This window comes from Parasteatoda tepidariorum, chromosome 9 (genome assembly GCF_043381705.1).
Source record: "Parasteatoda tepidariorum isolate YZ-2023 chromosome 9, CAS_Ptep_4.0, whole genome shotgun sequence".
Lineage (NCBI taxonomy): Eukaryota > Metazoa > Arthropoda > Arachnida > Araneae > Theridiidae > Parasteatoda > Parasteatoda tepidariorum.
The window spans coordinates 26,740,397-26,755,196 of record NC_092212.1 but is presented as its reverse complement, the minus strand read 5'-3'; the positions used below and the strand labels follow the sequence as shown (position 1 = coordinate 26,755,196).

General features: G+C 29.1%; 1 protein-coding gene and 1 long non-coding RNA gene across 4 annotated transcripts in view; one reads left to right on the top strand and one right to left on the bottom strand.

Moving 5' to 3' along the window:
- LOC107452431 (protein ced-11) overlaps window positions 1-14,800 on the top strand; it is a 74,272-nt gene that overhangs the window by 18,992 nt on the left and 40,480 nt on the right. For both annotated transcript variants that reach the window (XM_043050967.2, XM_071185639.1), the window contains exons 9-13: window positions 370-561; window positions 1,046-1,386; window positions 2,734-2,986; window positions 4,757-4,844; window positions 13,510-13,567. In XM_043050967.2, coding sequence (XP_042906901.2) covers window positions 370-561; window positions 1,046-1,386; window positions 2,734-2,986; window positions 4,757-4,844; window positions 13,510-13,567 — 932 coding nt within the window. The remainder of the gene's footprint in view (window positions 1-369; window positions 562-1,045; window positions 1,387-2,733; window positions 2,987-4,756; window positions 4,845-13,509; window positions 13,568-14,800) is intronic.
- On the bottom strand, window positions 9,371-12,381 carry LOC122271081 (uncharacterized). 2 transcript variants are annotated; one of them, XR_011637814.1, is made up of 3 exons: window positions 12,145-12,381; window positions 9,852-11,640; window positions 9,371-9,482 (listed from the first exon to the last, which is right to left on the bottom strand). It is a non-coding gene; the product is annotated as an uncharacterized lncRNA (long non-coding RNA). The 2 variants fall into 2 exon arrangements; XR_006226153.1 differs by having other exon boundaries at window positions 11,499-11,640.

Sequence of the window (14,800 nt, the reverse complement as noted above, 5' to 3'; positions counted from 1 at the left end):
TTGTAAAATTTCATTGATAGTTTAAAAAAAAAATCTGTAGCATTTGTTAACATTACTCTTACTTATACACTATTTAATAAACTTTTCATTCTTTATCGAGTGCATATTTTAGCTCTAAAAGTTGTAAAAGAAACAAATATTCACAGTGTCTACGATACTTAACTCTTAATAGCATAGCTTATTAGTACAATTAGTAATTAGGAAATTTCCAATTTTGATTTTTAATCATGGAATTGTGATTTTTTTATAAGATAATAAAATAGCTACTAATTTTAAACATTAGTTCATCGCAACTCATTTCTATATAGAACTTCTCCCGACATTGCTACATAAAGTGTCTAGCGTTAATGGGTTAACTTGCAATTTTAGGTTGACCATAACATGTTCGAACAAACTTTATTGAGGGATGACCGGGAAGAATTTATCTCGATGTTTCTTGAAAATGACTTTCAAGTCCACAGATATTTGAACTCTACTCGACTTATTCGACTTTTCGAACACGTATTGAAAGAAGAGTTTTTTCACGAAGTTTGTTGGGTGAAACTTTTAGGTTATAGGAAAGTAAGTGAAATTAACTTTGAACCTCATATTCTTTTCATTCTATTCTTTTCATTTATCATTCTTTTCATTGTATTATTTTCTTTCTGCCTCATATTATTTTTATTTATATTCTTTTTCATTCTTTTAACTTATACACCATAAAATCTTTAAAATATAAATTAAAAAATTTCAACCATTCATTAGGAACTTTTTATTTTTTATTCATTAATGTTTCTCAAATAAAATTCTTCCATTGATCCAGGAAAAATGAATTACTTAGAAAGTTAATGTTTGCTTTTTGGAGGCTCTACGAGTTTTGGCAGTTCTATTTTTTCAAGAAATTTTACGATCATTCCACAAATTTTTGCCTCTTCTTGATTGTCTTGGCAGTTTTATGTCGACGAATGCCTTTAGAATCGTTTTCCATTCTGCTCTAAGAATCTTCTAAGAATCTAAGAAACCTCCAAGATAGCTAGCTTTTATACAAGGTAAATTTTTTTTGTAGTTCACAAGGCTGGATGGCTACTTCATTGATTGGGATTTAAACTGGATCGTTGAGAGCTTAATTGGAATACCAATTTACATCAGTTCATTTCAAATGAATGAGTGTGCCAGGGGAATATACAATACGCATTATTCCAAAACAGCCGAGGAAGCTGAACGTAAATCACTCATAGTATTGATTATATGGTGTTTAGTATCGAATAGAGGAAAACTCGCCATACATTTGTGGAAGCATATTGATCAGCCAGTCATGATGGCCCTCGTTTGCTGCGTTATCCTAGATCGACTACACGTTTACATCAGGGACAGTAAACAGCAAGAAGAGTTTAAAGCATTGAATGAGTAAGTTAAATTTTTCGTACTAATGTTTTATCAGAATTATTTATTATAACTTTTTTTCTTTTGAAACAAAATGGCGATTTCAATTGGATGATTCAGTTTCAAGTGTAAAAAATTTTTAATAAAATCGAATTTAAAGAAGATTGTTACAAAAATTAATTTCCATCTTTGCTGAAATGCTTTCGTTATTGCATAAACACCAATGTAATGAGATGCATTGCATTATACCGGGTGTGCCGAAAATAATCGATGGTATGAAAAATCAATTATTGAAAAATAAAAGAATAAAAAGCCTAATATGAAGAGAAAAAATAGATTCGTCGATATACAATAATAATTTGAAAAGAAAAATACAAAATTTCTATCCAATTTTAATAAAACCTATGCAAAGTAGGACGAGTGTACCATCGAAGCCTGTTTTATTGCCATTTGAAACTTGAACAGGTTCTAATATACGTCTTTTAAATTCTCATTTTTTCTTTCGGTAACTGAACAGGTTTTGATGTATTGTGCACCATATTTCCTCAATATTCTCTTTTATCAGATCTAATTTAAGTATTGTTCTTAAGTTATTACTCTAAAGTTTTTATCTCATTTAAGTATTGTTTTGAGACCTTTAATTGGTAAATAATTTTGACTTCATTTTTAACAAAAATTCTAAGAGTATTCATTAGGGGTGGTTGATGCTAGACTCAAGATTACAAAACAATAAGTGTGCACCGATATATCTACAATCCTAATCTACCTCCCTACGAGGAGTGGATTGTTGTCTTTCTTTTGCAAGTTTAATTAGATAGATAATCCATCACATTCTCATCACTGATTTTAAGGTAAAGCTCCATTGCCCGGTATTTTTTACATTGCCATTTCTTACGTTTAAGGACCATTGTCTGGTATGCTCTTGCTCGGTATATCCTACATTGATGTTTAAATGTAAAGGCTATTATTTGGTATATGATACATCAAAATTTTTTCTAATCTAAATAGCGTAAAATTCGTATCCCACTTCCGGGCAATAAAGTAATTTCAACTAACGATGTAAATTGAATGAATATAATAATGTGAAATAAAAATCAATGCTAAGCATCACAAAATGCTTTTAAATGCCTTTTGTTATTAGAAAGCAATATTTTATTTTCGATTTTCAAATTCTGTAATCGAAAATAAATTCTGTCAGCTGTATCTGTTTCAGGAAAAATGTCGACATGCACCCCTACCTTTTTCCATCTGTAAAAGGAATATGGTTCATATCTATTTGGAAGCAGCTTAGAATTGAAAGTTATTGTCTTACAATCTTGCATACAAAACACCATGTTTAAATATAATAAATTGAATTTTGTTTTATTGCAGGCAGTTTGCCAAGATGGCTTTAAACGTTTTTGACTTGGTGTATAATGATATGCCATCAAAGGCATATGACTCACTCAGCGTCAAAATACAAGAATGGGGAAATCATTCTGTCGTAGACATGGCTGCTCTTTCTCAAAACAAAGGCTTCGTTGCTCATCCTTGTTGTCAAAAGTGGTTAACCAAAACATTCATGGATAAAATAAAATTGAGAGATCTTACTTGGGGATTATTTTCAGTTCCCAAGTATATTAAGGTAAATGTTCTTTTGAAATAAATTTTGAAAAAAAAAGACACTTAAAAATTTATTTATAAAAAACTGACTTGGTGAGTATTGAAAACAGATCTTTAGACTGAGCTCTTTATGCTAATTTAAAGTGTTACAAAATACCAATATGAAGAAAAGACTTTCGTGATGTCATTTTTTTCATAGCTAAAAAGTTACTTCAACCTTATATTATCTGGGCTCACACAGATTTGCAAAAATGGAGAATCATTCGAATCCTCTCTGTGGCCGACAAACTCTTCTCTCAGCTCGCACCGATCACAGTGTTGACGTAAAATATCCTCAGTGATTGACGGGTCATGGGTTAGAATCTCCTTGTCGTCGGGCTGATCATGGGAAGTTTTTGTGTTTTTCCTTTTCATGTCACGTATATGCGGATTAGTTCCATTAAAAACCCTCCACAAAGGCTTGTTTGTCGCTTTACTTGATCAGGGGGTTTCCTTGTCTTCTGGGTTGAGATCGAAATAACAAGGCTACGGAGTTGAACATTGATAGTCGAAAACTCAGAATTGCGGCAGCTGTTCAATTCCGGTTATAAAACAAAAATTAAAAGACAGTATATACTTTAAAATTAAAGCTCTGCTTCGAGTTTAAGGCACTGAAACTATGACTTTTTAATTATATTTGGTGAAAAAGTATCGAATAATCGCCATATTTAATATCTAAGTGGTAATTATTTATTAGCTGGGATGCAGTTTTAAAAATATTACCTAGTTTTACCTTAACCCGTTTCTTGAAAAAATAAATCAAGTTTTTAAATCTATGTAGGCTTTTATAATATTAAGAAAAAGGATAGCTACTACTGAACTGTGTTAATTATCTTGAATCTTATTTTTTTCGTTATCAAAGATTTTTTCCACATTTTTCATTTCATTTGGGTGAATTAAATGTAATGAAAATAAAATAATCGGCTGAATCATTTGGTGAAGAAGCATGGAAAGTTTCATTTCGTCTAGTTCCCAGCTAATAAATATTTTCAATGAGGAATAAGGCTGTTTAACATAATCAAAGCATGATAACCACGAATTATTTATGAAAAATCATACGGAAATTACCTTTAAATGTTTTCTGGCACAATTTAATAAAATGATAAATCATAATTAAGTAGATAAAAGGGTACCTGTTTTTTTTTATTAATTTAAAAGAAAATATTTAAGGGAAATACTAAACAAAATTTCCCCAGTTATTTCTAAACCCTTTCCTTTCAGAGTTTCATTTCGTCAAGTTCCCAGCTAAAAAATATTTTCAATGAGAAATAAGGCTGCTTAACATAATCATATCATGATAACCACGAATTATATATGAAGAAACATACGGAAATTAGTTTTGAATGTTTTATGACACAATTTAATAAAATGATAAATCATAATTAAGTAGATAAAAGGGTACCTGTTTTTTTTTTAATTTAAAAGAAAATATTTAAGGGAAATACTAAACAAAATTTCCCCAGTTATTTCTAAACCCTTTCCTTTCAAAGGAATGAAACAGTTATAAAAATTTACTTTCATCTCAAAATAACTGACATCTGTAATAAGACAAGGTGTTTGTGGTGTTTTAAGTATAAAAAAAAAACTGAAATAATATACATACATAAAAGGCGACTGTTCACAGCACATATATCTCTTGCTAATTCTGATTGCAATGAATTTATCTTTTCTTAGTTCAGAAATTCATAACTTATTACCCATTAATAACCTTAAAATGAGCAAAGATTAATTCTTAAAACTGATTGTCTTTTAGGTTGTGTTGTGCGCATTTCTCATTTTCCCCATGTACTTCTGGGTGCGATTCAAAGAAACATCAGAACACGAATTTCTAGACACAGATGGTCAGTGTTTGTTCTTCATTCAACGAAAAATAATAGACGCATGGTAGCAGTTTTTCCTCAGCACTATCTACATAATTCCTACTTTGTCTGCGACCTTAACTCAGTCAGACAAAGATTATTATTGCCAAAATTCTGCTTAATGTAACGTACATTTACAAAATTGCAAAAGAGTTGCTTAAAAATTTTTTTGAACATTAGGGTTGCGAAAAAGGTAGAGTATCGGGTTACCACATTTGGCGACTCTTCTTTCCAATCTTACTTTCTTCCTAGGTGTTGGGAACTTTTAGCTTACACAATGATTTTTATTGTTATTTCCTTATTCTTTTTTTTTTTAGTATCATGCAATGCTTGAATTGAATAATTGTTAATAAGAAAACTAAAATAAATAGGATTTTAATTAAATGAGTCCGTTATTGATATAACTTTACAAAAAACTAGATAGGTGAAAGTTATTTTTATTAACATATTTTTTATCACTTAACTATATATTTTTACTTAANCACTTTGGCGACCTCTGGTTTACACAATGATTTTTATTGTTATTTCCTTATTCTTTTTTCTTTTTTTTAAGTATCACGCAATGTTTGAATTGAATAATTAATTGTTAATAAGAAAACTGAAATAAATAGCATTTTATTAAATGAGTCCGTTATTGATATAACTTTACAAAAAACTAGATAGGTGAAAGTTATTTTTATTAACATATTTTTTATCACTTAACTATATATTTTTACTTAAAAAAATACTCTTTATTTTACTAGATTTTTATTACATTGATGGAATTTTGCAAGTCAAAATTTAGACTTCTTTCTCACAACTGGCTAGAGCACTCAAAACCGTACTAAAGTTTTGGCCCGACATTAATCCTATGCCCGATTCAATTATTTCCCATCCGCTACTAGCAGTATTCATCACGATATAACTGTCAAAGAGAATTTATTGCATACCAAAATTTTTGACCAGATTCAAACTAAGGCAGTCAAATTTTAACTGAAGCTTTATGCTGGATTACAATGCTATTTGTAATCATTTCCTGAGTGCCACCGGCAGAACACGATTCTCAAACATCCGACTACTCTCTAATTTACTAGAGTGCTCGCCTTATAAGGGTACCTCAGTGCATGACGACAATTCAAATTTCAAACATTTCTTGATTATTATAATCAAAATTTTATCCCCATATTATCGTAAAGTTAATTGATCTCTGGTAAAAATATCGATCATTTTCCGAGTATTCAAACTTCATCTAGAGCTCTGAGTCAAATGAACGAATTATTTCCTGCCAAAATTAATATTTTATAACCATATTAATACTAAAAGGATATTATCGACAATCCAACTTTTTACAGCTTTCCAACTAGTTAAAGTATTTAAAAGCAAACTGCGTAAGATGGTAAAGCAAGTAGTGATAATTTTTCGACTTCTACTGGGATAATGGAATGAAATTTATAGCCAATCATTATTTTGACCATTTTTTTCTGAACCAGAGTGCTTAAATTTCAACTGGAGCTTTGAGTATGATGATAATTCATTCATTTTAAGAATGCTAGCAAAATTTATCGTTAAGCAAAATTTCGATTACTTTAAAACTTATGTAGATGCAAAATGTTTCGTCAGATAAGATCCGTAAAGAAAACCATTTTCGTAAAAAACTTCATAGCCACCGATAATTAGCATCAAACGGCTTTTAAAAAATGATGTGGTTTAACTGTGAAAAAAAATAGAATAGTTTTCTCTTTTTTAGTTCGCTGAAAAAACGTAGTTCTTAAATTTTTATGTTATTTTATTGTAACAAATGATTTTATCCCAATTTTCTAAAATAGAAATGATTTTTTAAAAAGAAATTACATATTGTTATACTTATTGAATACTTATCTTTTTAAAAAATAGTTGTGTTGTTCAATGCATAAAATAAAATTTAAATTAAAAAAACAAACAAATATAAGCAATTTTTTTTATAACACTAACAATAAAAAATACCTTTAAAAAAACAACAATCATTAAGATTCAGATTGATATCACTTATCAATAATAGTATATCCTATAGTATAATAGTATATTATATAGTATAAAGGTATATTTCATATTATGTATAGCAAATAGAAGACTTATTATCATTTTTGACAATTTGAGCAGAGAGAGTAAAAGCAAACTATTCTCTTATAAAAATATTATACTTACTGCATATTAAGTGGAACTATATTCAAGAGTTTTAGTAACTCTAAAAATAATATGTGTAAAATTCCTGATATGGTATAAAAGTTAGTTATAATTTTTGCATAATTAGATAGCAGAAGAAAGAATCTTAAAATTAATCGTTAAAGAAGAACTTAATGCAATATCTCCATGTTTATCTTATAGAATATCTAGCTACCCTGTCCAGATTTTTATTTTCAATATAAACTCAAACAAACAAACGGTGCTTTTCTAATGGAAAATGTATAAATAATTTATGCAAAATTTAATACGATTGCTTTTTAACTTAAAAATAAATTGACATAAAAAATTAGTTTACAATTCTATATAAAGACCCAATGATCACTTAAGACAGAATAATCAGCTTTCAATGATTTAAAAAAAATACAAGGTTAATACGAGCACATGAAGACACCAATAAAGTATTTAAAGTCTCAAGTGCTAAAACAGTGATTTATTCAGCATATAATAACAAAAATAACTTGATAAAAGTAACAAGTAGAGATATGACAATTTTTGAATTGTAATTATTTCACGAAATAAATGATTTTTTAACAATATATTTGTGTATAATAGATACTTTGAATAGTGAAGAATACTTTAAAGACAAGAAAATAATATACACATTTATAATTTTGATATTTCGCCGGATAAAAATATCTTGTCCATCACTGCATGTTAAATCTAAGAGAAAAAGTTTGCTTCGTTTTATTTCGGTAAGTTTTGATTCTCTACCAATCAGAGAATGTTACCCATATTGCCGCAACTCTCTGACAAGCAGGAACTCTATTACCGGCAAGTTGTGACAAGAAAAATCTCATTTACCTTCTCGAAGTTTCGAAGCTCTAGATGCATTATACTCGAGAATTCACTAAAACCTTGGTAACACTTCTGCTACAAAAATGATACGTGATTGGTTTTGATACATAAAACTAGCACCTTGTTTGGTTTATGTATCAAACTCAAATAACGTAATCAAATACAGAATCACCTAACTTCATCGAATAGAGAGAAAAAAAATGTTCAAATTAATTTCATAATGTTACTGGATTAAAGTACCTAGTAGGCGGGATAAATGGGAGCCAAATTTTGTTTCGTTATATTAATGCTCTATAGTTTAGAAAGCAATCCCTTATGAAAAAATCGAGGTATAAATGAGGTATAAACGAGGTATATTTTAAAGGTATAAAGGAGGCTGTTGTTTAAATACGTCGTAAAGGTTGAAAAGGGTGCAAATGAATACCTCAAAATCAACCTCAAATATACCTTAAATATACCTCCAGAGGTATATATGTTTCAGCCTGAAGTATATTTTTTTACACTTGTGGAAGTATTTATTCAACAACCTAAGGTGTGTCATTTTACACTTCAGGTTATTATAAATCAACCTCAGGTGTATTTTGTTCGACTTCAGGTAATTATTTTTCAACCTCAGGTATCTAATTTTATGCTTGTAGAGGTAGATATTTTTCAACCTATGGTGTGTCATTTTACACTTCAGCTTATTATAAATCTACCTCAGGTGTATTTTGTTCGACATCAGGTAATTGTTTTTCAACCTCAGGTATATAATTTTATGCTTGTAGAGGTATATATTTATCAACCTGTGGTGTGTCGTTTTACACTTCTGGTTGTTATAAATCAACCTCAAATGTATTTTGTTCTACCTCAGGTAATTATTCTTCAACCTCAGGTATATAATTTTATGCTTGTAGAGGTATATATTTTTCAACCTAAGGTGGGCCATTTTACACTTCTGGTTGTTATAAATCAACCTGAAGTGTATTTTCAACAATTGGAAAGGTTATTTTTAATTAGCGCCATGTGTTCCATGTTCTACCTTAAGTTATTATTTCGTAACCTCAAGTATATATTTTTGTATTTTTAGAAGTATTAATTTATCAACCAAAGATGTTTTTTTTAGCACTTACGAAGGTGAGGTGTTATACGGACCACCTAGTTTATTAATTTTTAGACTCACTATATAAAAAATATAATATATATATAAAGATATTATATATATTATATGAAGAATAATGTACATTACATTTTTTTCACTAGTAGAGATCATTTATCAACCTGAAATTTTTAATATTAAACCTTCGGCAGTAATTGCTTCTTTTGTTAAGCTATAAAAGAAAGTTTCAAATGCATAATTCTTCTATAATTTTAATAGATTGATTTAAATCATCTTAAAATAACACTTATCCAAATTCTACAGTTAGTAAAAATTATTTATGGGAACTCATACTCGTATTTTTAGAAGATAGTTGTCTAAGGTGCTTGAATTTTTAAAGCTATAAAACTACAAATTTAAATAATTAGTCAGCTGAAATTCAAAGTACTTTTATTTAAAACTAAAATTTCACTTTTTTTACAAACCAACAAAATTATTTTAAATACTGTTTCCGTCTACATGTTGAAACTTGTAATTATTGGAACCTAAAAGGAAAAAAAATATAAATTAGTAAGAAAGTCATATTTACAATAATAGTGGCAGGTCTTAAAATATTAGAAAGTATTTTTTTTATCATTTAAATTAACTGGATGAAATTAATTTTCCTTTTCAGATAAATATCTTCTGCCATTTCTATTCAATCCTCGTAGCTAAAAAGCATGACATGTATCACAGCCACAAAATAAAATACACTGAAGACAGTATTACCATTAACAACATTTACAGAAATTCAAATATACAGGGTGTTTATAAAGTCTCGGACCCATTTTGATGTTTAATAACTCATAAAATAATAAAGATAGATTAAAATTAATAACATAAATGGTTAGATAGACTCAAAAACTTTCATGAACCTTGTCAATGAACTTCCACGTGTGCCCCCTTCGTCGCACGGAGAATATCAAGTCGATAGTCAATTTCACGCCAGGTAGCGGCAAGCATGTCGGCATCCACAGAGGCTATTGCGGTTGTAATTCTGGCTTTTAGGCCATCAATGTTCGACACGATCCTCCTGTAAACATTGTCCTTTATAAATCCCCAAAGAAAAAAGTCCAGCGGCGTTATATCAGGTGATCTGGGTGGCCAAGGAATTGGACCTCCTCGCCCAATCCATCTTCCTGTAAAATGGTCATTCAAAGAACTACGAACGATGATACCCCAATGAGGTGGTGCACCATCTTGTTGCAAAAAGACATGTGGCTGAAGCTCTTCTAGTTGTGGAAATACGAAGTTTTCCAACATGTCTAAGTATACGACTGATGAGATTGTCTTTTCTGTAAAAAAGAAAGCTACCTCTCGTGAAATTGACTATCGACTTGATATTCTCCGTGCGACGAAGGGGGCACACGTGGAAGTTCATTGACAAGGGTCATGAAACTTTTTGAGTCTATCTAACCATTAATGTTATTAATTTTAATCTATCTTTATTATTTTATGAGTTATTAAACATCAAAATGGGTCCGGGACTTTATAAACACCCTGTATAATTCCAATCTTATTATGCAATTTTAACACTTTTTATTTTTCTATACATCTGTAACATTATGGTACTTGTAAGTTTAATAATTAGATTTCCTTCCCTTTCTTTTTTAAAAATCTTTAAACTCAATAAACCTAGTCTATATTTTTCAACTTTTTGTCAGACTTCATGAAACTAGCAGCTTTTTTTTAAATTTTTGACGCTGATTCTGAAAAGGACTTATGTTATTGTCAATCACATCAGAGTTTCTTAAAAAATAGTTATTTTAATAATTTTTAATCAATGTAATCAAGAATCTACAATCGTTTAATAAATTAAAATTTTAAAGTTATGTACCAATTTTTATTCTTTTTTTACACTCAATCGAATAGAACAAATTACAAGCTGATAAGGAGCATTTATTTTAAAGTTGTGAGTAATTTTATGTGAGGAAAATGTCTAAGAGAGAATGATTTGAAATAATACTTTTAAAATAAGTTGAGTATAATATCTCCTATATAACTTATAATACCGAGCAGAATAAAACTAATAGTTAGTTGTTACAAACACTTGTTTAAATATAAATACACATCCCATAGGATGAAACTCAAAATAATGCATATTACTTTCAACAATAAATGTTTTTATTTGCAATTGATTTTATTCAATTCAGGATTAAAATTGCATACTATACTGACTTATTTCTAAAATATTTAAGATTTCCGAAATTCGCACATTTTTGAAGTAGTGAACCATAAACAGCTGCATGAAAAAGCTCATAACCTTGAAACAAATTGTCATATAAACTTGAAATCGGATTTAATTTCATTCTGCCCAATATTCTAATAAGTAATAACAATCTGCTTAGTAAATAATTAACGTGGGTAAAATGCGAGAAAATAACATGTAGTGAAAATAGCAGTTTTGTGATCAAACATGAAGAAGTGAGCTAGTACAGTTACTAGTTTTCAATTATCAAATATCTAGCAAACTATTGTTATCAACAATTACATAAATTCTGTAGTTTATTAGGAGAGATTACTTTTTCTTTTAGGTATAAATTCAGAACTATATCCTAGGGGAAGGCTGAGCAGTAGCTTGCTTGTCTCTTCTTCTGCGCCGCCGCGCATGTGCTATTTACAGCCTAGGCCATCTCAGTAATATCAGGGAACTGTGGATAAGCTCTGTAAATATATATATATATATATAAACAATAATATAAACTTTGCAACAAATATCCAAACGATAAGCATACAGCTATAGTAGAATTTCAAAGCAAAATTGCTATTTTAAAAATCTTTCAATTTTCAATGATTTATTTATAAGAGAAATTGTGAACATTTTTCTCAATTAATCAGCGTGCATACTGCTACGTTAAAACATATACATTTAAGCAAAATAAAAAGAATAGTTCTATTTGACTGAACTACAAACAATAAAATATACTGTGCATAACCTGCTGTAACGATTCACCAGTAATGTTACCCAAAACAGTGACGAGAAATATTTCGGTTATTCTCTCTTATTGCTAAGCCTACAACGATAGCCTCTAAGAATATCCTCCAACTTAAATTATTTAAGATCAGGACGCGTCGTTAAAACAAAAATAATAAAATTTAAGTTTCAAAATTGAAGCATATTTGATTAAAAGTGATAAAACTAAATTAATAAATGTCAAGCACACTTACCGAATTTCGAATAGACTTTCGATTGTCAACACACACGCCATTTGCCGGCTCGCATGGAACTCTGGGAAGTGAGTTAGTTAATATGAAGTGTACTTTAAGCAACCTTAAAACAAGCTTAGGTATAAATAAAATGACTTCAACACCTCAATAAATACCTCACTCTCTTTAGTTGAAATAAGGTATATTTTTTTATACCTCATAAATACCTCAATATCGTTAGTAGAAAAAAGGTATATTTTTTATACCTCGTAATTACCTCACTCTCGTTAGTTGAAATAAGGTTGATTTTTTTATACCTCATAAATACCTCTTTTGTTACAAGTGTAAGAGAAACAACCTCGTATACCTTAAAAATCATCTTATCAGTCTGGATGATTTGAAGTGAATTTAAAACAACCTCAAAATAAGCTTAGGTATAAATAAAATGACTTCATATACCTCAATAAATACCTTTTTATCGTTAGTTGAAATAAGGTAAAAATTTTTATACCTCAAAAATACCTCTTTTGTTACAAGTGTAAGAAAATAAACCTGGTATACCTTAAAAATCTCCTTATCAGTCTGGTTGATTTGAAGTGAATTTTAAACAACCTCAAAACAAGCTGAAGTATATATAAATCAACCTCGTACACCTTAATTACAACCTTTACGAGGTATAATTTTTATTGCTGTTTTCTCTGCAACCTTAAATATACCTCAAAACAACCTTAATACCTCAAAAATACCTCAAATCAACCTTAAATATACCTTAAATTTTCATAAGGGATAACTAAACTAGTTATGAAAAAAATGTCCCAAAAGGAATATGTTTCCCTATAAAAAACGTAACTAAATCTGATGGAGTTAATATATTATTTCAATTGCTCATCAGAAAAATATTTGAGCTTGCTACGTCCAAGCTACCTTTTGTCGGTATGAGCAGTCTTAAACCTGTAAAAAAAATGCGATTCATAAGTTTTGTATTAATAGATATATTTTGTATTAATTAAAAAGTATAAGAATTGATATTTTTTTAATGCTGAAAAGAATTTTATTAAATAATCTTATTGCATCCCTTTCTGCAACATTTGTCTTGAAACATTTTTGAATTATTCCCTGAATTATAGAAAAAAATTTAAAAAATCATAGCATACCCATAGAACTATGCAATAAATTTGGACTTTTTTTGACCGTTAGATAAAACTATGTGATTCTGTTTAAATAAAATATGCTTGATACACATATCCAAACCAAAATGATGAATCTTGTTTTTGCAGTAGAAAACAACAATTTGAAAATTCTACTTATCATTATATTGCCCCAAGTCTTTCATTTCTGATAATATTTTTCAATTATTGTATAATATCTTTTTTCTTTATTTATTAGAAAATGAAATACAAAGTCCATATTTTGGTGCATCAGAATGGCAAGAAAACAAAAAGAAGTAAATTGTATTATTTTATAAGTTTAAGTTAACCTAAGACATAGATACAAAGTAAACAAAATAAAAAACAGGTTATTTTAAAATTATTTTCTGTTCAAATAAAGTTATTATAGATATAGATCTAAAAGAAGTGAAATACATCTTAAATAAGAATTAAAAAAGACATTAATGCAGCTATATATTTTTTTTAAGTCATTTTATGTTGTCTGGCACACAAAAATTTTAGCTTCTGCGGGACATAAGTAGAAAGCTTCTTAACTTTATATTACTGAAGCTTAAGAGTCTTCAATTTTTCGATTTTGTGAATTGTGTGCTAGGTTTAGTGAAAAATTAGGAAATTTTTGTTTGCCAGTGGCCAGTTGTAGCATTTTTAATAATGGCTGCGTTTTAAAAAAATCTGGTCACTTTAAACGATTAAGAAAATTGTTGAAATTAATAATGTAAGGATTTTTTAGGTAATCTTGTATTGTACTGCTAGATAATCTTTTAAATAATTTTTTCAAAATAGGGTAAACATTACAAGGTTCATTTCTAAAATGAAGAACAATTTTAAGAAACAAATAATTTTCAGAATATTATAAAATATTTATAAAAATTTCATATTTATTAAAAAAAAATAGTCAGAAAACTCACAAGGGGTTGATTTTCGCTCCGAAAAGTGGTGTTCGGGTGGCAATTGGCATATAATTTTAACGCCAGTTATTATATTTAGTCGCTTTGTAGCCGGCGGAGGCCGTTAATTTTTTTCCTAAGGATTACAGTAAGAAACAAAGTTTCTTAAATCTCTTGGTGATGGGGCAGAAAAATATATAAATATACTTGTAAATTAATTTCATTAAAATGTATGAAAAAACATAATACTCAAGTAGTGCTTTTGATGGCTATGAAATTAAACAATAATTCTCTTAACTTTAACCTGACTCTAAAGGCCTGGTTTCTTAGGACAGGACGCCGTCAGCTGGAAATCAGCGCTAACCTCTGATTGGTCCATTTGTGAGTTTGATAGTATACGTCATTGTACGCTCATCTTGAACTACAATTACCGTCCAACTCAACTGCAGTTGGATTACAGCGTGACGTTAACCACAGAAGCAATGGCGGACAACATCCTGTTGCACATTGAAATCAGCCAAGATTTTGATTTTGACATTAAACATAGCTTCTTCATTAAACATAGCACTCTTCATTTAGCTCAGCTATAATGTGTTTTTTCTTGGACAAAGTCATTATTTG